A 26,072-nucleotide genomic window follows, 5' to 3' on the forward strand; every position below is an offset into this window, starting at 1 on the left:
GGACACTGGAGGGATGTCGGTTTTAATTTTTATATCTAATGGATTCCATTCAGAATCCGATAAAGAGAAAAAGGTTATTGAATTAAATGGAAAAAAATTAAAGTGGATGTGGCTTTTGTATAGAAAACTCATATAATAGAAATAGAACTTAAGAAATTAAAGAGAGACTGGGTAGAGGGTATTCTCTTCTTCATTTAATTCTAAAGCTAGAGGAGTAGTGATATTAAAGTCTACCAATTGAAATATTGGATGTAATGACTGATAAAGTAGGGAGGTATGTGATGATAAATTGCAAAATTTATTCTGAATGTTGGACTTTGATGAATGTATATGCATCGAATATAGATGATGGAAAATTTATACATGATGTTTTTTTATGCAGTTAGCTAATGCAAAAGGGAAAATAATTATGGGAGGAGACTTTAATCTTATTTTTGATTCCAAGTTGGATATATCAGGTGAAATAATGGTTAAAAATAAGGTGATAAAGGATGTGAAAAATTTTATGAATGAAATGAAACTTCTTGATGGAGGAAGATGCATCCTGATATTAGGGATTATTCATTTTATTCTTATAGACACAGACAAATTCCTGTATAGATATGCTTTTAATTGCCTCTCAACTTCAGACAAGAGTCCATAGTATTGAATATCAAGGATATTGTCTGACCATTCACCTTTAGTTATGTCATTTTTACTGGAGGAGGAGCAAAATATAGGTTAGAGATGGAGATTTAATGCAGCATTGTTGAAAAGGAAAGATTTTTGTGACTTTATAAAGCAACAGATAAAATTTATTATGGACCTGAATGAACATTCTGTAACTAATAAGTTTGTGGTATGGAATTATTTGAAGGCATATTTAAGTTATATGGCTAAGGTTAAAAACTAATATATGTTTGAAGTTAATTCTTTGGAAATAATAAAGACGGAAAAAAGAATTGCAAAATCGAGGAAAATTTTGGATTTAAAATCAAAGGAAAATGTTGGATTTAAAGAAATTGAAGCTTAATACAATAAAAACATCGAGAGTAGAGAGTGATATAAGATGAACCCGACAAAGATATTATGAATTGGGAGATAGAGCACAAAGTTTTAGCATGACAATTGAAAACTGAGCAAGTATCGAGAACAATAGTAGCTGTAAAAGAAGATATGGCTCATCTTACTTATAAAACACAAGGTATTAATGATGTGTTTATGAAATTCTATAAGAAATTATACAAATCTGAATCTTTAAAGGATGGGGATAAAATAGATGAATATTTGTCCAAAATTACTTTATCACAGTTAAGTATAGAAGAGAAGACAGAATTAAATCCATTTACAATTGCAGAATTCTATGATGTATTGATGTCTTACCAAATAATATCTCACAATTCATAATATCTTTGTCGGGTTCATCTTATATCACTCTCTACTCTCGATGTTTTTATTGTATTAAGCTTCAATTTCTTTAAATCCAACATTTTCCTTTGATTTTAAATCCAAAATTTTCCTCGATTTTGCAATTCTTTTTTCCATCTTTATTATTTCCAAAGAATTAACTTCAAACATATATTAGTTTTTAACCTTAGCCATATAACTTAAATATGCCTTCAAATAAGGGGAGGATGGTTTCTCTCTGGAATTTTATAAAGAATTTAAAGAGTTATTAATTCCGATATTTATGGGACTCTTGGATCAAATGAAAGATCTCTGGAACTTAAAACTGCATTAATAACAGTGATTCCAAAAAAAGGAAGGACTGCTTCCATCTTCATATAGTGCAATTTCATTATTGAATACTGATTATAAAATTTTGTCCAAACTAATAGCTAATAGATTAGCTAAATGTTTACATAAATTGATTAATATGGATCAAACAGGTTTTATTAAAAATAGATCAGCCAATAATATTGTTAGATTTTTAAGTTTAATAGTTATGGCTCAGAAAAGAAAAATATCATCAGTGGCCTTAGCTTTAGATGCAGAAAAGGCATTTGATAGATTAGAATGGGATTATTTATTTAAAGTACTGAAGGTTTTTGGAATTCAGACAAATTTTATAAATTGGATAAAAGCATTATATAATTCTCCAAAGGGTAAGGTGATTACAAATAGGCAAATATCAAAATGTTTTTTGTTGGAAAGATCATCTAGACAAGGATGTCCATTATCTCCTTTTTTATTTGCATTAGCTATAGAATCTTTAGCTGAAGTGATTAGAAGTGATAATGATATTGAAGGCTTTAAGAGACATGATATAGAACATAAAATTAGTCTTTTTGCAGATGATGTAACATTATATCTTACAAACCCTGAAAGCTCATTACAGAAAGTAAATAATCGGTTGGTGGAATATGGGTTAGTATCAGGTTACAGAGTAAATATTGATAAAAGTGAAGCGATGCCAATGATTGAGACAGATTATGTTCAAGTTTGTTTAATGGACAAAATTTAAATAGCAGACTGGTGCAATTAAATATTTAGGAATTAATGTTGATAAGAATTTAAATAATTTATTTAAAATAAACTACCTACCTATATTGAGGAAAATTAAAGAAGATTTGTTAAAATGGAAAGATTTGCCAATTTATTTAATAGGAAGGATTAATTGTGTGAAGATGAATATCTTTCCTAGAATACAATACCTTTTTCAATCTTTACCAATTTTTGTACCAATAATGTTTTTTCAAGATTTAAACAAAAGTGTAAGAAGATTTATTTGGAGGGATAAAACGCCTTGGATGGCATTGGAAAAACTAGCATGGAAATTTGATCAAGGGGAACATCGATGGTCTAATTTTAAAAATTATTATAAAGTAGCTCAACTTAGATTTTTGTCCTCTTGTTATCAGACTGATGAAAAGATTGCATGGGTGTAAATTGAAATGAGTAAAATAGGAGAAAGTAATTCTGAACACATTTTATATAAATGGCATGAGGGGTTATTAAAAGGAAAATCAGATACACCAGATTTGAAGCATATACTTAAAGTATGGAATAGAGTACATGTAGAAAGAGGAATGAAGAATTATCAGTTGGCTAAAATTATATTAAATCAAAATCCCTTCATTCCTTTTATGGTTAATAATCATTATTTTGATGTTTGGTGCAATAAAAAAAAAGGGTTTTTTTGGGATCAGTTTTATACTTTTCAACAATTGAGAGATAAGTATAATGTATCACATAATACTATTTTTTCTTATTATCAACGAATCATATTTATAAGAAATTTAGGGAGGAATTTTAAATTGCTAGAACAAAGTCCATTTGAATATCTAATAACATACGCTTATTGAAAGAATATATCAAATTACAAGAGACTGTTCAGAAAAAATAATTTATTTAAATCCAAATCTGGATGGGAAAAAGATTTCAAAATACAGGTTCAACATGAAGTATGGTCAAAATTATTTTATGAAAGTGTAACCAATACAATTAATGTTAGATATCAAATGGTACAATTTAATTTTTACATCATTTATATTATACTCCATACAAATTGCATGCACTTCATTCAAATTGTTCTGATCAATGTTTTAGATGTAATAAAGAAGTAGGATCTTTCTTGCATGCAGTTTGGCAACGTGAAAAGACAGATAGGTTCTGGAAGGATATAAGTATTTTATTGGGACAAGTTTTGAAGATGAAAATTTTGAAGAATCACAGAGTATTTTTATTGCAAGATATTTCCCAATTGAAGTTAGATATTTATCAAAAGAAGTTTTTAAATGTAGCAAGAGCAAAGAAATCTATAATTGTAACATGGAAATCTGGTGATATTGTGGGGTTGAATAGATGGCGAATGGAACTATTAAATTGTATACCATTAGAGAGAATAACGTATAATTTAAGAAATCAACCAGAAAAATTTGCTAAGATTTGGAAACCATACATAGATTTTATTGTTACGACTTGACCTGCAGCGTCCACCACACCCCCATTCCAGCCCTCCCTAGTTGGTTATGGTTTAAGATTGTTATTGTAAACTGCAATTAATTCATTAAAAGATAGAGTTTTATCAGACAGGCTTTTTCTTTTCTTTCTTTTTTTCCTTTTTTGGGGCGGGAGGGGTTGGGTTGGGGGAGAAAATACATAAAAAATTGTACTATTTCTGTGTAATTTTATCATTTTTGTGTTATGGATCAATACTGTATATGTTTTGATGTAAATGGAAAATAAAATTTTCAAAAAAAAATTGTAGCCAACTGCTACAAAGAAACACACACACACTCGCAGTGTGGGAGGTTGTGATCTGAGATTTATTGAGGCTGGAAAGGCTCCTTTTATACAGTTGGAGTTCCCACCATGTGTTTGATTGGCTGACATCAGGTGCATGAATAACAATAGTAGGCGGAAACATTCTTGCATGTGAATATCCTTCTTCCCCAGCCTGTTATTGTCTGTTAGCTGGGTAGCTTGGCCAGTGCCATTTTAAGGCTGCTGGTCTTGTTCTACTCCAGCTTTCAACCGCATCAGTTCGCTTTGTTAAGGGATGTGTTGCAGTGTGTTATGCTGCAGTTTACTATTGTGCGATGTGCCAGCTTGATCTCCACAGTGGGAGGTTGTCACATGATCCCCCCCAAGAACCGGCGCTATAGTTCATTGTGTCCTTGGATGCAGTCCTCAATGTCTTTGGCGGTCTGCCTCTGCGTCAAGGTGCTGGTGTCTCCATGGCTTGTGTCGGGTCCGGTCCATGTTTGCTGGCTTGAGCCTATCTGTAGTGAAGACCACTGGTTTGCCACCTATGTCCAGTTTGAAAGTGGCCCCGTTGTTCCAGATAACACTGAAGGGGCCTTCGTAGGGCATTTGTTGTGGTGGACAGTGTGTCCCTCTGCGCACGAACACGTACTCACAGTCTTGGAGTTCTTTAGGGACGTTGAACTTGGTTTGCCTGTGTCTGTAGGGTGAGATCGGAACCAGGTTACCGACTTTTTCACGCACCCTGTCCAGGAAGGTGGTTGTATCCTCCTGTTGATCTTTGGCTGGTGGGATGAAATCCGCGGTGACCATGAGTGGAGTTCCATAGACTTTTTTTTTTAAACTTTATTTATTCATTCAAAATACAGATAATAAGTAACATATATAACAATAAACAAAGCATGAATGTTATATTTTATATATATTTAAAAAAAGAAAGAAAAAAAAGGAAAGAAACCCCCCCCCTTTCAGCCAAATCTCCTAAGGAGAGCCATAAAGAAAAAAGGAAAAAAAATAAAGAAAAGCAAAGCATACATATTAAAATCTAGTCAATATAAATCAAAATGTAAATATTCTGAATATAACAACCACCTATTAATTAAAAAAAACTATAGTTATCCGCAAAACATATATAATTTTTTCCATTATTAAACAATATTTCATCTCATTATGCCAAAAGTCTCAAATTTAATCATTTCAGGTAAAATAATATCCCTACCAAACACATGTTTTACCAAAGATCGAGCTTGATAAAAATATGCTTAATCGGATTGTTTCAACCCCGAACATTAAAAGTAACAAACTTCAACTTTGACATGTCCACTAATATTACTAAAAACTAATAATATCAATATATAAAGACTCAGATCAACGTAAATAGGCCCTCCAATAGGAGAAAAAAAACACACAAATTAAAGTCTAAATAAATGAAAATAAAAAAGATAAAAAGGAAAAAAAAAACAAAAAACTACCAAAAGGTAGTAATCCCTAAACAAAAGTTGGGTGTGGATCACCCACCAGTGGCTGATGACTAGTAGAACATAGAGCAAATTTCTCCCTCCCCAGCCAAACAAAGAAAAACAACAAGATATCATAATGACATAAAAAGAAAATAAAAATAAGAAAGTTCTTCTATTCATCCAAGAAATTCCAGACTCAGCGACCCCATTTCAAGGAAACAGACTCTTTCCATTCCCATTTCTGCCATTTCTTCCATTTGCAGAACAACCAGATTTTTCTTTAGGAGACAATGGTGGGCTACGTCTTTGTCTTCTTACATCTGGCAACGAGTCAGCAAAACTCATTGTTTCACACAAATTCTCAAAAAACCGAGATTGAAAGTCTCCACAAAACACCTTCAACACTGCCGGATAGCGAAAAGTAGACTTATAACCTTTACGCCACAAAACTTCTTTAACTGGATTAAATTGACGCCGACGCGGAATAACCTCTTGACTCAAATCAGTATAGAAAAAAACTCTACTATTCTGAATCATTAACGGAGCTTGTCGTTGTCTCGCGTTTTGCACTGCTAAACGAAGTATTGTTTTTCTGTCCAAATAATTCAAACATCAAATTATCACGGGTCTCGGTGGTTGACCAAGCAAAGGTCTTTTTCTTAAGGCTCTATGAGCTCTTTCCAGTACCAGACCTCCAGAGAAAAATTCCTGCCCCAGTATTTGTGGAATTCATTCGGTAAAAAAATAAAGAGGATCTTGTCCTTCCATACCTTCTGGCAAACCAACAATCTTTACATTATTCCTTCTACTTTGATTCTCCAAATAATCTACTTTCCTCTCTAACTCCCTCTCATGTTCTCGCAATTCTTTAACAGATTTTTCCACCTCCAACACTTTTTCTGTTGTTGTTGACATTTCAAAAAATCAGCCTGAAATTGTTTAAAATCCTCACAAGATGCTTCCACACATATTTTAACTGTATCCAGTTCCAAACTGAGCCTCTGAGACATTTCATTCAGCATAGGCTGAATGATAAGGCTTAGCTGTTTACATTGTAATTCAGAAAAGCTCAGCCCTGCTTTCTCTTGCGTAGTGGCAGAACCAGGTAACTGCAGCTCCTGCTGCATCTCAACAACAGGCAGTTTAACAGTTTTACTGCGGGTCTGGACTCCCAGCGACGGCACCCCGACTTCCTCAGGGGGCCGACGCTGTTCTCCCCCCACAACCCGTTGTTGCTTCAAAAACTCACGGAAAAGATCAAGATATTCAGGTTGGAACACTTCCTGGGGCATTTCAAGCACTGGAGTCGTCTTCTTGCATGCTCCCTCCATTAAAGTCGGCAGGCTGCCAGAATCAGGATCCACATCGGGGGCACACGCACCTTCCTTCTGAGAATGGGTAATTCCAGCGATGTCCTTCTGGTGAGTAGTAGTCATTTTTTCAGCTCCTACAGTCAATCTCTGTGGTTTAGGCTTGAAAGAAAGCAAACCTGAAGTTGTAGCAAACTGTTTATGCTCTAAATCTTCAACACTCCGAAAATGTAGTTTCTTCTGTACTTGAGGTTTAATCTTTTTACCATTAATAGCCATAACAATTCCTTGATACTTTAAACTAAGTTTTAAAAAATTTAAACCTGAAAACAAAGAGTTAAAAACGGGTTCTTAAAAGTCTGGCCAGAGAGGCCGAGATTACACGTCTCGACTCTATGCCATCTTGCCACGCCCCCTGGAGTTCCATAGACAAGCTCGGTGGAAGTCTTCCTTCGGGGCTGTATGCAGTTCATCCACCCATTTGGGCCCATGAATCTGGTCATAAGGGCAGCCTTGAGGTGCCTGTGGAAGCACTCAACCAGCCTGTTAGACTGCGGGTGGTATGCTGTCGTGTGGTGTAGCTGAGCGCCCCACAGGTTGACACCATCAGTTCACAGACTGGAGGTAAATTGTGTGCCTTTCTCAAAGGTTATGTGACATGGTAGCCAGAACCTTGCTACCCAATACGAGATGAGTGCCTTGATGCAGGACCTGGTGGATGTGTCAGCCATGGGATTCCTTCTGGCCTCCGGGTGAAACGGTCGACCACCATGAACAGGTAGTGGAAACCTGTGAGACTGGTAAGGGTCCCACTATGTCCACGAGAATTACCGCATTTGGTAATCCTGTGGCCCAGGAAGTAAATTGTGCCAGGCCTGAACTTTTAGCCAGATTGATAGTAAGGCTGTACTCACTTAGGTGACTGTAGAGGCTTTGGAAATGTGGTAGATATTCCTGCTGTGTTCTGCTCTCCATCAGGATATTGTCTAAGTAGATGAAGGTGCAGTCCAAGTCTTGGCCCACCACGTCCATCAGCCGCTGAAAGGTCTGCGCCGCGTTCTTAAGCATGAATTGCATCCTCAGGAACTTGAACAGCCTGAATGGAGTGACAGTGGCTCTCTTGGGGATGTCGTCAGGGTGCCCTACGATTTGGTGGTACCCTCGCACCAAGTCCACTTTGGAGAAGTTCGTTGCTCCGTGCAAGTTTGCTGCAAAGTCCTGGATATGCGGCATGGGATAACGATCTGGAGTGGTGGCCTCATTAAGCCGACAATAGTTGCCGCATGGTCTTCAGCTTTAGGCACCATGTGCAGGGGAGAAGCCCATGGACTGTCTGACCGCCAAACGATGTTGAACGATACCTAACTCCTCAAGCTTGCGGAACTCCTCCTTGGCCAGTTGGAGCTTCTCCGGGGAATGTTGTCTCGCTCTTGCATGGAGAGGTGCATCCTTGGTAAGGATATGATGCCTGACATCATGTCGGGATACCTCCACTATGAACTAAGGGAAAAGGATGGCCAGGAACTCGGCCAGCATCTTGGTGAATTCATTGTCTGAGCTGTGGATGGAGTCCAGGTGCAGTGCCAGGAGCCCAGCGTCTCTCAGTGCGAAGGTTTGAATGTCTCTGCGTGCACAAGTCTCTTGCCCTTGAGGTCTACTAGGAGGTTGTGGGCCCGCAGGAAGTCCGCTCAGAGGAGTCGCTGTTCCACTGCAGCCAGCGTGAGCTCCCATGAGAAGTGACTGCCTCCAAAATGCAGCTCGGCCTTACATGTGCCGTAGGTCCGTATGCTGCTGTTGTTGGCAGCCCTCAATGCGGGGCCCACTTGGCTGCATCTAGTGTCCATCAGGGGCATCATGCTGACCTCTGCTCCTGTATCCACCAAGAATAGTATACTGGAAAGGTGATCCCATATGTACAGGAAGTGCTCTTGATGGCCATCCGCCATGGCCATTCAGCCACAGTTGACCTTGTCGTTTCCCTGGAACTCGCAGGGTGACCGGTATTGGCAGGCCTTGGAGCCCCATCTTTAGTGGTAGAAGCACCATCTCTCTTTGGACATTATTTCCGCTCCTTTCCAGGGCCTGCCTTAATCTGGTTGTGAGACCATGACGAGCCTCACGGTAGCCGAGCACCTTTGTTTCAGCTTCCACAGAATACCTGCCCATGCTGTGACTTTCTTGGGGGGAGGGGGTGGTCGCTGAAATCCACGTCAGCTGGGAGCAGTTGAACGTCCTTGGGTATCTGCTCCAGGAATGTCTGCTCCGACATGATGCAGGGCTCGTGGTCTACCAGGAGAGCCAGCATCTCATTCAGACGGGGTCTGTCCCCTATCCTGTCCATCCAGGTGGAGCAGCTGTGCCCCTGTCTCTCTCCACGAGAGCCCGAAGGTTTCTGCTAATAGGTTTTGAAGGCAGTGTAAGTGCCTTCTGATGGTGGCCTGTGGATGAAGTTGACCACTCTGTCTGCAGTCTCTGGATCCAGGGTGCTGACCACATCATAGTACTGTGTGGACTCAGATGTGATGCCCTGAATCTGGAACTGAGCCTCAGCCTGGTTGAACCACACAGCCTGGTTGAAGGTTAGGAGCTTGAGGCCGACTGTACTGATCGCTGCTTCGCTCTCAATTGCTGGGTTTAGATGCCGTCTAAACCGTGCGAGGTCACCAATTGTAGCCGCCTGCTACAAAGAAACAGACACGCTCGCAGTGTGGGAGGTTAAACTCTGAGATTTATTGAGGCTCCTTTTAAGCAGTTGGATTTTCCACCATTTGTTTGATTGGCTGACATCAGTCGCATGAATAACAAAGCAGGCGGAAACATTCTTGCATGTGAATACCTTTCTTCCCCAGCCTGTTATTGATCTGTTAGCTGGGCAGCTTGGCCAATGCCATTTTAGGGCTGCTTGTCTTGTACTGCTCCAGCTTACAACCACGCTGGTTTGCTGTGTTAAGGGACGTGTTACAGTGTGTTATGCTGTGGTCTGCTACCATGCATGCCACATGATGTGCCGGCTCGATCTCCGCTGTGGCGGGTCATCACAAATTTTTCATAAATATTTGTACATTAATATAATAACATACGTTAATTAAACATATTAACTTAACCAAAGTTAAATTGAATAAAACAAAATTTCCAGATAATAAACATTCTAGGACCCCCCCCACTACTGCCCCCTTCCCTTTAACACAAAAAATAGATGAATATTATATCTTTCCTTTCACTGTCGGAGTTTACAGTCTACATTCTATTTAAAAAAGATAAAAAATTTAGGGAAGGCCATGAATTTTTAGCAGCATTATTGTTCTTGAGCACCAGTGTATTTCAAGTATGGTTCCAGATCTTGAAAAATGTATCATATTTGTTTCTTTTATTATATGTGATCTTTTCCATGGGTATACAACTGTTCATTTCTGATATCCATTGTGCCAGAGCTGTGTATCTGACTTCCATGTAAGTGCTACACATTTCTTTGCTCCTGCCAATGCAATCTTAACAAAAGTTATTTGAAACTCTGTGATGTTATTATTAATATCTACAAAATTTCCCAGTACATATAGTTCTGAGTTACCTGGAAAGTTAACTCTGGTAATCCTTGTTAAGACTTCTGATATTTCTTGCTAGAAAGGATTAACTTTCGTGCATAACCATACACAATGGAGAAATGTTCCTTCCTCTATTTCACATCAAAATCATCAATCTGATATTTCTGCTTTTGATTTGTGTAGTCTTTCTGAGGTCAAATTTAGTTGATGCAAAAAGTTATATTCCACCAAGCCATTACCACGCATTAATAATCAAGGTTACCCCATCTTTGCACCATTCAGACCAAGATCTGCTTCCCATCTTTCTCTTGATCTATGCAATCCAGGGTTTTTCCTTTCTATTTGTAGGGCACAATATATTCGGGTAATAAATTTGGGTATATTACCCATCCATCATATGTGTTCCAATGCACTTACTCCTAGAGGAATCATGTCATTTCCCAAAATTTATCTTCGAAAAGCCCTTAATTACCGATAGCAAAGGAAAGTACCATTTGGAATTCCATAGGTTTACTTCATTTGTTCAAATGACATAAAAAACACTCCTTGTAGCAGTCCACCATATGGCAAATCCCGTTTTGTAGCCATATATTTAGAATCCTATTTCCCATTATCATAGGTAGCATTGAGTTATTACATAATGGCGATCTTAGTGAAATTTCAATTTTCCTAATAAATTTTAAATTCTATTTGTAAATATAATCTTTAATCACTGTTTCCTCCATTCCTTGTAATCCAATTTGTACCTGTTTAAGTGGGTTTGCATTGAGGAAAGATGCCAAAAATCTTAACTATGCAGCCAAGTAATATATTTTTTTTAATCTGGGAGTTGCAGTCCCCCTAGTTTATGATCCCATGTCAATTTTTCTAATGCTATTCAATTATTCCATAAGAATTGTCTTACTAAATTATTTATTGTTTTTAAAAAACTTTTTTGGTAAATGTATTGGTATCGATTGAACAAATATTGAATCTTTGGCATTATCTTCATTTTGACACAATTAACTCTCCCTATTAACGTTGGGGGAAGGTCCATCCATTTTTGTTGGTCTTGTTCTATTTTCGCCAGCAGGGGAGAGTAGTTCAATTTGTACAAATTATTCTAATTGTTATCTCGCATAATTCCCAGATATTTGATCCTTTCACTTTTCAATTTAAGTATACTGCTTGCTTTATGTTGTTCATAATCATGATTTGTTAAAGGTAAAATTTCACTTTTATCCATATTTATTATATACCCTGATACTCTTCCATACTTTGTTAAAGTTGCCTGCAATTTTTCCAGCAATCTCCCAGGTTCAGATGTGTACATTAATATATCATCGGCAAACAAACTTATTTTGTGTTGATCTTGACTCACCTCGAAGTCTTTAATTTCAGGATCCTTTCTGATTATTTCTGCTATCACTATAACAAATAGAGCTGGAGAGAGAGAGGGCACCCTTGACTACTTGATTGGCTTAACGGGAACTTTCCTGATATTTGGCTTTTAGTTATTATTTTTGCTTGTGGTTTTTGATATAATGCCCTAATCCAGTTCATAAATCCCTGTCCTATACCCAACTTTTCCAATGTTTTAAACCAAAATGGTCATTCAAGCCTATCGAATGCTTTTTCTATGTCTAATGATACTACTATATGAGGATCCTTTCTTGATTGGGCTAAATGTATTATGTTAAACAATCCACCAGATTATTTGACACTTGTCTGCCTTTAACAAATCCCACTTGATCTGTATGTATTAACGAAGGTAAATACTGTCCTAACCATTTTGCAAGTGCTTTTACTATTATTTTCTAATGTGTGTTTAATAGAGATGTTGGTTGATCAGAAGTTTTAAGTGGATCTCTGGTCTTTTTTGGTAGCACAGTAATTATTGCTATTGAGAAAGAGTCTGGTAATATCTGTGTTTCTACTGCACATTCCATTACATCCATGAATAATGCCATTAATAGAACCTTAAATTCTTTGTAAAACTCCAGTGGAAATCCATCTTTGCCTGGGGCTTTATTAGCTTGAAGAGTTCCTTATGTTTTCTCAATTTCCTCCCCAGTGAAATTTAAATCCTATTGAATTTTGGGAGTTCCACACGATCTATAAATTCCTCTATTTCAATCTCGTCTCCCAGCAAATCGGATTTGTATAGATTTTTATAATATTGTCTGAATGTTTCATTTATTTATTTCTGGTTATACATGACTGCATTGTTTTCCTTCTGTATAGCATTTATAGCTCTTGCTGATTCTGCAGCCTTCAGTTGCCATGCCAATATTTTATGTGCCCTTTCTCCTAATTTATAATATTTCTGTTTTGAGTTTAATATTGTTTTTACTGCTCTGTATGTTTGTAAAGTGTTACAGTGAATTTTCTTATTTTCCATTGTTCTCTATTTGTCTTGTTTCCCCCGTTATTTGATATTCTTTTTCGAATTCTCTTTATTTCTTTCTCCGATTTATTCACTTCGGCATTAAACTCTTTTAATTTTTTTGTGAATGAAATGATTTGTCCTTGTAGGTATGCCTTTAAAGTATCCCATATCAAAAAGCTATTGTCAGTTGATCCTAAATTTGTTTCACAGAAAATTTCAATCTGTTGCCTTAGAAATTGTTTAAAATCTTCCCTTTTTAACAACAACGCATTCAATCGCCACCTATACATATTTTTTTATTTTTCTTGTATTTATATTTTTAAGATTAATGGTAAATGATTCGAGTGTAATTTAGGTAGGTATTTTCTACTCTATCCTTCAGACTCAATAATAGTAAAAATAAGTCTATTCTTGTATGTGAATTATGCATTTTAGAATAAAACGAGTAGTCTCTTTCTGTGGGATTGAATTGCCTCCATACATCCATCAAATTTAAATCTTTCATATATGAAAGGGTTAGCTTAGCTGCCTTAGCTCTTGTTACTATTCTTACTGACTTTTCAAGTATTGGGTCTAGACAAAAATTAAAGTCCCTTTCAATCAGTATATTTTGCCTTCCTTCTGCTGCTTTTAAAAACACATCCTTCATAAAGGCCTTGTCGTCATAATTTGGAGCATAAATATCCATCAATGTCCCATGATTCTGAATAAATTTTGCTGTTTATCATTACATATCTGTCTGCTTGATCTTTTGAAATATTTTCTATAACCATCGGAGCATTTTTATTGATTAAAATTGCCACTTCCCCTGCTTTTGATTTCTTTTCTTTTTCTTTGGCTTGGCTTCGCGGACGAAGATTTATGGAGGGGGTAAAAAGTCCACGTCAGCTGCAGGCTCGTTTGTGGCTGACAAGTCCGATGCAGGACAGGCAGACACGATTGCAGCGGTTGCAGGGGAAAATTGGTGGGGTGGGGTTGGGTGTTGGGTTTTTCCTCCTTTGCCTTTTGTCAGTGAGGTAGGCTCTGCGGTCTTCTTCAAAGGAGGTTGCTGCCCGCCAAACTGTGAGGCGCCAAGATGCACGGTTTGAGGCGATATCAGCCCACTGGCGGTGGTCAATGTGGCAGGCACCAAGAGATTTCTTTAGGCTGTTTACATCCGGTACCGCACGGATGGCAGTCTCTTCAATCTGAGGCGCCTGCAAGCTCACACCAAGACACAAGAGAAACTTGTCCGTGAACTACTCTTTGCAGACGATGCCGCTTTAGTTGCCCATTCAGAGCCAGCTCTTCAGCGCTTGACGTCCTGCTTTGCGGAAACTGCTAAAATGTTTGGCCTGGAAGTCAGCCTGAAGAAAACTGAGGTCCTCCATCAGCTTTTGATTTAAGTGATGAAGAAAAGATCTGTCCCACCCATAATCATTTTCATTTATCATGTTCTGCTTTCATGAGATGTGTTTCTTGGAGAAATACCACATCAGCTTTAAACTTTTTCAAATATGTAAGTATTCTTTTCCTCTTTACCATTTGTTCAAACCATTAACATTAAAATATAAATTTCAGTTTCTTATCCATAGCAGCATTTGGTAAATTCTGGGCAAATAAATACATATGTAAACAGTTTCATGATCTGTGCCCTCTCATTAAAAAAATTGTACAACTTCCACCCCGATGATGATAAAGAAAGTGAGTCCCTGAGGCATGCGGAAAAAAGCCCACTAAAACCTCCAGGGATGAAGAACCCTACCCTAAAGTGCCATCTTTAAACTAATCTCCCCTGCTGGCGCCACTGGCGCCACTACCCCTCTTAAGCCAGAGTTACCTTCGATATCTTCTTGAGAGCCATAGATAGGATGAAACTTCGACATTTCTGAATATGATTAAGATGACATACACAAAAAAATAAAACTTTACTATGTCCATAAAATATCTTATTTACATTAGTTTTTCCACAGTCAACTTTTCTTGTGTCTACTTTCCTTTCTCTTCATCTTCTTTATAAATGTTGAATGAAGTTCTTCCACCTCTTCTTTCATTTTAAAGAATCTTCTTTTACCTTCTGAAATATCCACCCTCAAAGTTGCTGGGTACAACATCGCGTTTCTGAAGTTCTTTTCACAGAGCTGCCTCTTTACCACATTGAACTCTCTCTTTTGGATTACCCTGTTACTGAAGTCCTGAAAAAAACCCAATCTCTGTATTGTCCCACTTTATTGGAGAGCGGGTATTTCATGAATGTTCAAATGCAACTCTCAAGATTGTCTCTCTATCTTTGAAGATTAGCAGCCTTACCAGAACAGGTTGAGGGCAGACTTCATCCATTCTCCTCAGTCCTAGAGTTCGGTGAGCACATTCAATGTGGATACGATTGCCGAGTTCCTCGGTGTGAAGGACTTGAGGAATCCAAGTCTCGAAAAATTTCTCAGCATATCTACCTTCTACACCTTCTCTCAGGCCAACTATTCTCACATTGTTTCTCTGACTGAAGTTTTCCATGTTATCAATTTTATCGATTGTCAATTGCCCATTGTTCAGCTTGTTTTTTCAGGTCTTCAATCTGTTCATCATGTTTACCAAGATCTCTCTCAGTGCCATCCATTCTTCCAAATATCGTTTATTGTTTCACTCATATCTTTTACTGAAGTGGTGAGCTCTTTCATGGCATTTTCCACACCCGTGAAATGTCCCAGTCCTTCAAATTCTTGCAAAAGTGATTCCGTCTCTCATGTTTGTTGAAAAGTAGAGGCAGCTCCCCCTGCACTATCTGATGAAGCTGGAGCTTCTTTTGTCATTGGTTTTTGCTTTTTTGTGTGCGATCTTCCAGTCATTTTCAACACTTCCTATTCAACTGTTGTATATCCTCACTTTTTCAAGCAAAAATTCTATTCAAAAACACTTTTTGGTCGTCTTTTTGCACTTTTTCTTGGGGAGCTCGGTAAAACTCCTCCGCTCAGCCACTCAGCATGGCCACACCCCACTTTAGTAAACATTTTGACAAGGTTCCACATTAGAGGTTGGTTCAGAAGGTTAGGACACTAGGTATACATAGGGAGGTTGCAAACTGGATTCGAAATTGGCTTGGTAGAAGAAAACAGAGTGGTGGTGGTTAGTTGCTTCTCAGACTGGAGGTCTGTGTTGAATGGTGTGCCTTAGTGATCTGTGTTGGGACCATTTCAACTTTCAAATACATCCTGCTCCTGATGAAGAATCTTCAACCCAAAGCATTACTATTTCTCTCTCCACAGCTGGAACCTGACCTGCTGAGTATTTCCAACATTCTCAATTTTTATTTCATATTGTATTTCTTAACAGGACTGCAACAAGCTGAAATTTACTTCTTGCCCCTAACTTTATTTCATAATGTTACTGTTTCTTTGAAATCCAGATCAGGCTCCTATTTCTCTGTATGGGTGTAGTGATTGACAGAGCTTCAACTTTTCATTCAGTTATTTTCCTTCCGAGCTCCGCTGTGCTTCAGTCTGATTTCATTCTATTTCTTATTGGTGAACAGAGAAATAATAATTAATAACACAAGTCTTGCGTGTGTAAAAGGTGTGCTCACCTGTGGAGGAATATCTTGCACTGATGAAAGAAATGATCAGATTGTTTCATTTCATCCTTCCAGATATGTATTTTGAAAGCCATGCACTGAAACCCCCGGTATCTGAAATTTGCGGCACCCTCAAGCAACCGGCAAATAAAATCGAGAAAAATAAATTTTAAGAATAAAATAATTGGTCTTTTAAAAATTGTAAAATTAAATGTTCTCTGAAGTAACATGTAAACCTTTGGAGAAGATGGAAGCAAATATTCAGCCAGCAGAGTTCCTTGGTTGTGCTTTGCTCGTAGCAGCTGTCTGAATAAAATGGTGTTGTCCAGGATGAAGAGCCAGTTGATGCTGCTTGGCATTGAAGTGATTCTCTTAAAGGGTCTCCTTATCCCTGCTTAGTAAGAGTCTCCCTGGTCAGAGGCTGTCCTGGGTAAACTTGTACCTCTCACTTTGTTCATTTTAGATTGGTCACAGTGTTTAAGCTACTGAAAGAAAATAGACACATGCCGAGAGCACTTCAGTTTATACAAATCTTTATTACAAATTCTAAAGCTGATATCAAACTACAATATGCAAGCCCTTCCCAATTATACTTATCAACGCCTGGACTGGTCCCAACTGCCGAAGCGAGGGAACGACCGCACACTTGTAGTAGGTGGTCGGGGCGCTGGTAGCAGCTTCTCCACCTCCCCCGACCGGGACGTTGGCTGGACTCTAGAAGTTCTTCTTCTTGCTGAGAGATGTTGCCACCTCTCGGAGAATCACAAACTTCAGCAGCAGGACCATGGCTTATATTACCCAAAAACTGCTTACTCAAGCACCTATTCCCAGCACAGAAAGAAAGATAAGCGAGCAAGCTAGCATGCCTAGGCTTCTATGGAATAACACAACTTTCAGCTTATCACTTTGAATACAATGGTTTATTTTGTGTCAACGTTAGGTCTCTGCCAGAAAGACTGTGACCAAAACAAGCAGGAAGATTAAATGTTTTTGGTACACAGATGTCTTTTTGTCAAATAACTGCATCTCTGGGCCCCATGGTGGAATTTAGCTTATGTCTGCTGAGTCTTAAAAACAAGCAGGTTCTCGGCCTTGCAGAAGCAAAAGCTGCAAAAGTAAAAAAACACGGTTTAAATCTTCCATTACAGAGGCTTTATCTGTAAACTTGGGTGAAGAGGGGGGCGGGTGGGCGTTAGTCTGCTTTCGGGTGGCTCTGTGTAGCAACGGTTAAATTCTTTCAATGAATATGACTAAAAATAAAGTAAAATGCTTTGTATATTCATGCAAATAAAGTTCAGAGTAAGTACAGTACTGTATGGAATTTTTGTCTTGATACTTTAATGAAGGGCTCAAACCCGAAATGATGGCTATATATCTTTGCTAAATAAAGTACATTGACTTGCTGAGTTTCACCAGCATTGTGTTTTCACATAGTATTTTTGTCTTTTGTGTTTTAAACTGCTTGTTGCTAATGTGGGTGTATTAGGCATTGCAATATTAAGCCTCAAGCAACTAGAAAATACACTTATCTGGCATGTACCAAAGCCCATCGTTGTTGGATACCGGGGGTTTTACTATACATAATTGATACAGATGGCAATATACCCATCATAAGCACTGAAAGATTTATACTGAGGATGAACACACCATTTAAAAGTGAGTTCCAACATACAACTGATGATGGTGAAACTGAAACATATCAATTTGAAATTCTCCCATTTGTCAACAGGGAGTAGGGAATACATCTTATATTTATCAGAGCCTTCAAGTGAGCAAGACATTGGAAAATGAATTGGCTGGCTGCATGGCCAATCTCTTGCATGTGTTCTGAAATCACTTTGTTGATACATGAAGGCATCTGCAAAGATCAGTGGATAAATGCATCCTGCCTTCCTTGCTGCTCCTGTTGAGTACACTTTGGAGTTGTATTCATTTAAAAAAAAAGATGTACATGGCCAGGTTAAGAATGATTTTTTTTAGTACACTTTGGAGTTGTATTCATTTAAAAAAAAATGTACATGGCCAGGTTAAGAATGATTTTTTTTTTTGCAGTGTACTTTGGTACTGGCAACTGGCAGAGAAAATTAAGACTGTTTCAAATGCTAACAGCTAGCTTTTGAAGAGATACTTTGGCTATAGATTGCAAAAAAAAAAGTAATGATCTATGCACCTTGCTATACACCTATGACTATGTGGCTTGGTACGATAACAACACTATCTACAAATTCGCTGTCATGACTCACCAAGACCAAGGAGGTGATTGTTGACTTCAAGAAGGGAAAACCAGAGTGAAATCTATCCAGTGATCATTGGGGATCAGAGGTGGAGAGGGTGAGCAAATTTAAGTTCTTGGGAATCTCTGTCTTGGCACTAATGGCAATGTGAAGAAAGGATGCCAATGTCTCTATTTCCTCAGGAGGTTGAGGAGGTTTGGTATGTCATCAGAAACCCTGACAAATTTCTACAGATGTGTAATGGAAAGTGTACTGACTGGTTGTGTCATGGTGTGGTATGGGGACACCAATACCCCTGAGCGTAAAGGCCTGCAAAAGATAGTGGACACAGCCAAGGGCATCATTGGAAAAACCCTCTCCACTATTGAGAACATTTACAGGGAACGCTGCCATTGGAGAGCAGCAGCAATGATCAAAGATCCACATCACCCATCACATACTCTGTTCTCGCTGCTTCCATCAGGAAAGAGGTATAGGTGCCTCAAGACACACACCACCAGGTTCAGGAACAGCTGCTACCCTTCCACCATCCGACTCCTTAACAAATTCGATGGAGATTCATTTAAAGACTTAATTGATTTTTTTTTTCCTCTCTCTTTATTGAACAGTCCATTTGTTTAAATTTCTTTGTTTATGTGTACATTGTGTGCAGTTTTTCTTTTTGCACTAAAGTGGTAATTCTTTCTCGCCAACAGGAAATAGAATCTCAGGGTTGTATGTGATATCATGTATGTACTCTGACAATAAATCTGAAATCTGAAAAATAATTTCCTTCATATCATATTGCAGGAATTCTTCCAATCTTTCTACCTCTTTCTTCTTTGAAATGGCTCCTCTGTACATGATGCATTAACAGATGTGTCTTAGTTCTGCTTGATATCATTATGTTGAGTTTCTAAATGTGCTAATACACCAGATGAAGTATATAAATAGGATAAATAAAAGCAGTTTTTTTTCCCCCACTGAGGTTGGGTGAGACAAGAAGGAGAGGCTATGTGTTAAGGGTACAAGGTGAAATGTTTAAGGGGACCCTGAGGGGGAAGCCTCTTCATTGAAATGGTAGTGAGAGTGTGGAGCATGCAACCAGGAGAGGTGGTGGATGCAGATTCGATTTGAACATTGGAGAGAAATTTGGATAGGTAGTATGGAGCAGATCGATATAACTGTGGAATAATAATTAACCACAAACTGCAGTAGGTGGGCCAAAGGGCCCTTTTCTGTGCTATAGTTTTCTGTGGTTCTATAGAAAAAATTATTGGACAATGTTGAGCAAATTCTGTTTTCCACAGCTGCAATTTTGAATTGAAAAGTATCTATCTGTCTTGCCTTTCAACATTGATTGAGGCCTTACAGTACAGAGTAATAGCAGTCACCAGTCAGTTCTTCTTGTACGGAAATTATGGTGTGCATTTGACTTTCTCATCTACAAAATGTTATATGACCAGATCAGTAGCAAATGACTGATCCTCATTAATATTGGCATGCTATTATGAAAATGGTCGCATTAATTATAGGTGACAAGTATGTACTATATATGTAGAATGAAGATAAATATTTCACAGATGTTTTATCAAAGCATTAAAATTGTGTTTCCATTTTAAACAAAATTAAACAAAAATCAAGAAAAACAAATTTGTGGCTTAAAAATTAGCAGGAATTGCAAGCATCATAGAAAAATATGATTTCTTCTATGTGAAGAGGTTATGGAATGACTTTATGATATAAATTGCATTTAGTTACAACTTTAGCTTGCCCAATAAGTTGCTGTTTATTTTTCCATTTTTTTTGCTGTTTGCTACAAATTTATTAGGTATGAAACACAATTCATTGTGTAATTTTTTTGAAGAAACTGAAAATATTGTATCCTCCTTAATTTTAATGTTAGCCTCATTACTTGGTGTGGATTTGGTCTTCATTTATATCTCATCCAATAAATTCTTATATATTATCCGCCACTTGATGCATTCTCCATGTGACCACATGGGTTTCCTCAAGGTACTCCAGTTTCCTCCCATCCTCCAAAAAATACAGGCTTTGAAGGTTAATTGTTGTATTGGGCAGCATGGGTGTAAGGGCCTGTTACTATACTGCATGTCTAAATTAATTTTTTTAAATGTATAACAAATTCATGTATTGCAATGAGAACAAGCTTTGTTGAATTATTTTTGGTTGTTTTCCACAGAGTATGGAGAACGCTGATATGCCTTCGGTTACACTAATCATCGGCTGTGGACTTTCCTGTATGGCCCTTATCACTCTAGCAGTGGTCTATGCTGTGTTGTGGAGGTGTGTACTTTTGATTTGAACTTGATTCCATTGTTGCCCTGTTAAGATATGTAGCAACACTAATTTCAGCTGCAAGGCCATTACAGATTTTATAAGACCATACATAAGAAATATGAGGAGGAGTAGATCATCTGGTCCATTGAGCCTGTTCTGCCATTCACTCATGGGCAGCACGGTTAGTGTAGCGGTTAGCGTGATGCTATTACTGCACCAGCGACCTGGGTTTAAGTCTGATACTGTCTGTAAGGAATTTGTACATTCTCCCCATGATCTGCATGGGTTTTCTCTGATGTTCCGGTTTCCTCCAAAAAGCATGGGGTTGTAAGTTAATTGAGTGTAATTGGATAGCTGGGTTTTGATGGCTGGTATCGGCTTCTACCATGCTGTAAATAAAATTTAAATCAAAACTGATCTGGCCTTGGATTCTGCTCCACTTATCTGCCCATTCCCTTTCATCCTTGATTCCTCAATTCCATCTTTCATGTCTTAAATACATTCAGAAAGGCTGTTTCAACTCTTTCTTTGGGGTAAAGAATTCTACAGATTCACGACTCTCGGAGAAGCTGTTCCTTCTCATCTTGGTCTTAAATATTACTCCCCTGAAATTTGAGACTATGTACCCTCATTCTACTCTCATCTGCCAGTGAAAAAGACTCCCTGCTTCTGTCTGATCTGTTTCTTTTATGATTTCATATGTCTCTAAAGGATTCCACCCCCCTCCACTCAATAATTTTTTTGCTCCAGGCTACTTGACCATTCTTCTTAAGCTGAACCTGGTAAACCTCCTTTGTGTTGCCTCCAAAGTCAGAATATCCTTTGTCAAGTAATTACAAAGTTATGTTCCCATAGTCTTAATTATACACTTTTCAAAAAGGCAAGTCTTGAAAGGTTTGACAGCAAATAAACTCATTATTACCACTGATATCCAGAGACTGATAGAATCTGATTTTCATATCGCTGAAGTATGGGTTCACTCACTGAGTATACTGGACCAATGTTTACTAAAGTCTTCTTCCCAATGCCCTACCTGAATTTCCTGAAATCTCCTCTGTAATTGGTCGAACGGTTGCATGTGGCAAATTTTGTCGTAAATGAGTCCTTTTTTTTTAAGATAGTTAAGCAGAAACCTCATGAAATCAATTAGGTAAGTGAAACGTAGTTGGCCAGATGGAGTTATAATGCATCGCTTACTGTTAAATAGTTGATTGTTGTGCACTCCAATTAACTTTATAGTAAAATAAAGTATGATTAATAATTCTCATTTAAGCCTCTGAAACTGCTTTTTATATTCTTCTCTTTTGGTGGTCTGTATTTTCATTTACTTTATGCCAACTAACACAATACAATCAAATACAAAATATTTGCTTTCAGAAATAGAACCAAGATAATTTCTATTCTTGATGATTAGCTTTAAAAATCTGTATTTAATGTTTCCTGTGCATCGTCCCATCTAAAAGGCAGATTTGTGTTATGTTTTCACAGGTACATCCAATCAGAAAGGTCAATTATTCTGATAAACTTCTGTCTATCCATTGTCTCATCTAATATCTTGATCGTGGTTGGACAAACACAGACTCATAATAAGGTGCCAAAGTCTACAATTTACTGTTGCCTCTTATTTTTCTGCTTGAGAATGGCAGATAGAAATGAGAAAATTGTGTGATTAGTAGATTGCTTGACTGATCCAGTGTCGTCTCCAACATTGCAGTGGGCAGTATATAGTGCTTCATTGCCCAGTGGTGTGAACCAGCCTCAGTTGTTTGGTAAATTTGAAATGTGATCTGTTGGGATAGCACTCTTGTATGGAAGTTTTTGTGGTTTTGCATTAAGATATTGAATGTATTACCATTGCCACATCCAGGTGTAGTATGTTTATTGTTGGCCAATGGGTAAAGGTGAGTTTCATTATCACCTACTTTGGAATATCCTGGAAAATGGAAAGCAAGCTTTGGCTGCCATCCCCAGTGAATTGCTCATTAAATGGTGTCATGAACTTGGTTCCCAATGTTCGTGGTTTGAGTTTTAAATGGAGACACTTTGCCCTTTCATCTTGTATAAAATGGTTTTCTTTGAGATTGGCATCAGCATGGATCCAAATAGTGATCAGCATATGAAGTAACCTTGCACATCGAGAGGAGTGAAAGCTCAAAATGGACAGTTTTAAAAATTGCATTTTAGTGGAAGCTGGCTATTTTGCTGTATATTTGTGCTGATCTTGCAATCTTTTTGAATTTATCAGTGTTTATTTTATTTGAGCATTTTTTTTATGGCAGGAATATGTATGTAGAATTGTGGGGGCTATGTTACTGGAACACCACAGAAGTTGCTTAACTGCACGCAGACACAAGTCCCAACATCAATCACACACCCAGGGTTGTTTAAACCCACAGTAAACAGAAAACTTGGAAATTCAAAACACTCAGTTTTGATCTGAGGAAAATAAACATCTTGAAACAAAATTTTGGACAATCTCCCATCCCTGTAGTTGAAATTCTGTAAGGATGTTCTGTATTTTTATAAAATATGGCTGAAACAATGACTGTATGGACCATAATAGAGAAACACCAAGACTGCAGATGCTGGAAGCTTGAGCAAACTAAGAATTGTTGGACAAATTTAATGGGTCAGACAGTATCCATGGGTAGAAATGGTCAATCATTGTGCTCAACCTCAGACCACAAATGTTGATTGACCATTTCTATCCATGGATGCTGATTGACCTGGCGTGTTCCTCCAGAAATTCTTCATTGTACATCCAATGAGTGTTTTATAATTTTTAATTGCCATTAAGACAAATAGCTGCAGATGAGTTCACTGAACTGTGCCTTTAGCCAATCAGTCCTTAACACAAAAACCAAATATTTATGTGGTGATCACCAGGTGACCACGTCATCTCACTTATTTTTACCTTCTCTGCTTTGGAAGAAATGAAAGCCACCTGTTCGAGGTTTTGCTCCATTTTCGTCTGTTACTGTGAGATGGAGAATAAGGGCATCCTGTCGTGAGTTGCAGTCTAATCCATCCCTTTCCCACCCTGTACTTGTGCTTCTTAAAAGTCAACATTTCAATTCCTGAATGTTAATACATCGCTGTCAAACGCACTGTGATATGCAGGTACGAAGATGAGTGTGATTAGTTCCAGCAATGTTTTAAACAATCAGCAAACATGAAGAGCTGGAGGGATTCAGTGGGTCAGGCAGCATTCATCATTAGAAATGAACAGCCAATATTTCAGGTTGGGGAGGGTTTCAACCCGAAATGTTGACTGACCATTTCCATGGATGCTGCCTAATCCACTGAGTTCCTCCAGATTCTCATTGTTTGCTCCTAAATTCCGACATCTAGAGTTTTGCATTGCTCAATGTTTTAAATATTATTGACACAATTCAGCAGTTGAGCTTATTTTACAATATTTTGAATAAAGAATAATATCTTTATGAAAGAGCCTTTGGCAGAATACTTCACTTGCGTTATGATCTCTGACTTCAATGAACTGACTGTACAGTTGTTTAAATTCTAGCAACTAGCAGAAATTGCCAAAGGTACAAATTTGTAAGGCAAACTTTCAAATACCGGTGGAATTTCCTTTTTGTTTTGTGAGAAGAACGAATGTAGTCTGCTTTTGTGAGAACACATAATTCAGTGAGTGAAAGTTGGACACAATTTTTAACATGGTGTACCTCAATATCAGATCGGTCAAGATTTTAAATCTGGTCCCTTGGCAATCACTCAGCAATCAGCATCTCACTTAACACACATTTCACATCAATTTGAGTTCTGTGTCAGATTTCAACAAGGGACAACAGTGACTGCACCTGAACACAATAGTCTGGTGGTATTGGTTGGAACAACCGAAAAGCAGAATAAAATAAAGGGATCAGGCATGTAGCCCTTGCCAACATACCCACTGCAATGAGCTCCTCAGCTTCCCAAGAAAATCCTATTTAAGTTATCATGGGCTCTAGAGCAGAACTTCTAAGTGCTGAGGAGGAAGCTGGTGGAACACATAGGCCAGTCACTCAATCCACCTATTGGCTGATCTTCGGTTAAACCCTAGTCACTTGTGTTTGTTTAAAATAAAGGTAGAAATGGCCATAAATGCTAATAGCACCTCTCTGAGAGAAACAGAATTTGAGAGAAATAGAACTTGCATTTCAGGTTGGCAACCATTTGTCTTTTCGCTGATGGGTCATTGACCTCAAGTATTAATGTTATTTTTCTCCAGAATAAGGTTGCCCGAGCTTCTGAGACCCCATAGCGTTGCCTGCTAGTACTTGTTGTTTCAAAGACCCACCGCCTGTGGTACTTGGCCTTCATACAAGTGATTGTGTCGTCAGTCAGGAACTAGGATAGAAAAAAAAAATTAATAACTCTGGGAATTTTACACTGTGAAAACAAAACTTTGTTCCACAGAAAGCAAAAATGCTAAGTTGTCCAAAAGCTAGACAGGGCAAAAACTTGACACAGCCTTTTAAGATCAAGATTACATTTATTGTCATGTAGACAAAATAATCACATTTTTTGTCCTTTTGTTTGATTGGGAAAGCCACACAAAGAGGAGCATTGCCACTATTAAGACAAAGAAGCAGCAAAAAAAGAGTTGCTTCAGAGACATCGAGTGCCCATGGATCCCATAACCTCCATAAGCTGCACGTCCTTCTTTCCAGGTGCAGCGGTGAACTTAAGCTCCAGGCACCTGTTATCCTCCTTGGCCCTGAGTTTGGGAAGGTATCGGTGCCTAAGGATCTTACCAATCCTAGTCCCAATACCTAGTTCCCAGTAGCTGGGCATCAGGAGTCTGCTGCCTGCCGTGAGATTTCTAGCTGCCAAGCCCCAGGCTGGAGCCCGCTCTGCTGCTGTGTTTTCCACTCAGTAGTGTCCTCTCCATGGCTTCTCCTTAGTGGAGAGTGGGGAAGAGGTGGGTATTTTTCTGCACTAATCTGTCTCTTCCTTAGAGTCTTCATCCTCCAAGTCCGGGCTGCTGTATGTGGGTGCTACCACCTTTGACATAGATCAGAGGATCTTCATTGTCAAAAATCTGGCACCAACCCTGTTCTTCAATCAATTTAATCCTGCATGGGGGGCATCAGGTGAGTGGAAGAAGGGCCCTCCAGAGGAATACTGAAAGGCCTTGTCCCTC

The 26,072-nt window shown here is 38.2% G+C and overlaps 1 protein-coding gene across 5 annotated transcripts in view; it reads left to right on the plus strand.

Annotated features, from left to right (window-relative positions):
- Window positions 1-26,072, plus strand: part of LOC138736495 (adhesion G protein-coupled receptor B3-like) — a 658,849-nt gene that overhangs the window by 472,989 nt on the left and 159,788 nt on the right. For all 5 annotated transcript variants that reach the window (XM_069886125.1, XM_069886124.1, XM_069886126.1 and 2 more), the window contains exons 17-18: window positions 20,829-20,932; window positions 22,415-22,517. In XM_069886125.1, coding sequence (XP_069742226.1) covers window positions 20,829-20,932; window positions 22,415-22,517 — 207 coding nt within the window. The remainder of the gene's footprint in view (window positions 1-20,828; window positions 20,933-22,414; window positions 22,518-26,072) is intronic.

The sequence above is a fragment of the Narcine bancroftii genome, chromosome 6 (genome assembly GCF_036971445.1).
Source record: "Narcine bancroftii isolate sNarBan1 chromosome 6, sNarBan1.hap1, whole genome shotgun sequence".
Classification (NCBI taxonomy): domain Eukaryota; kingdom Metazoa; phylum Chordata; class Chondrichthyes; order Torpediniformes; family Narcinidae; genus Narcine; species Narcine bancroftii.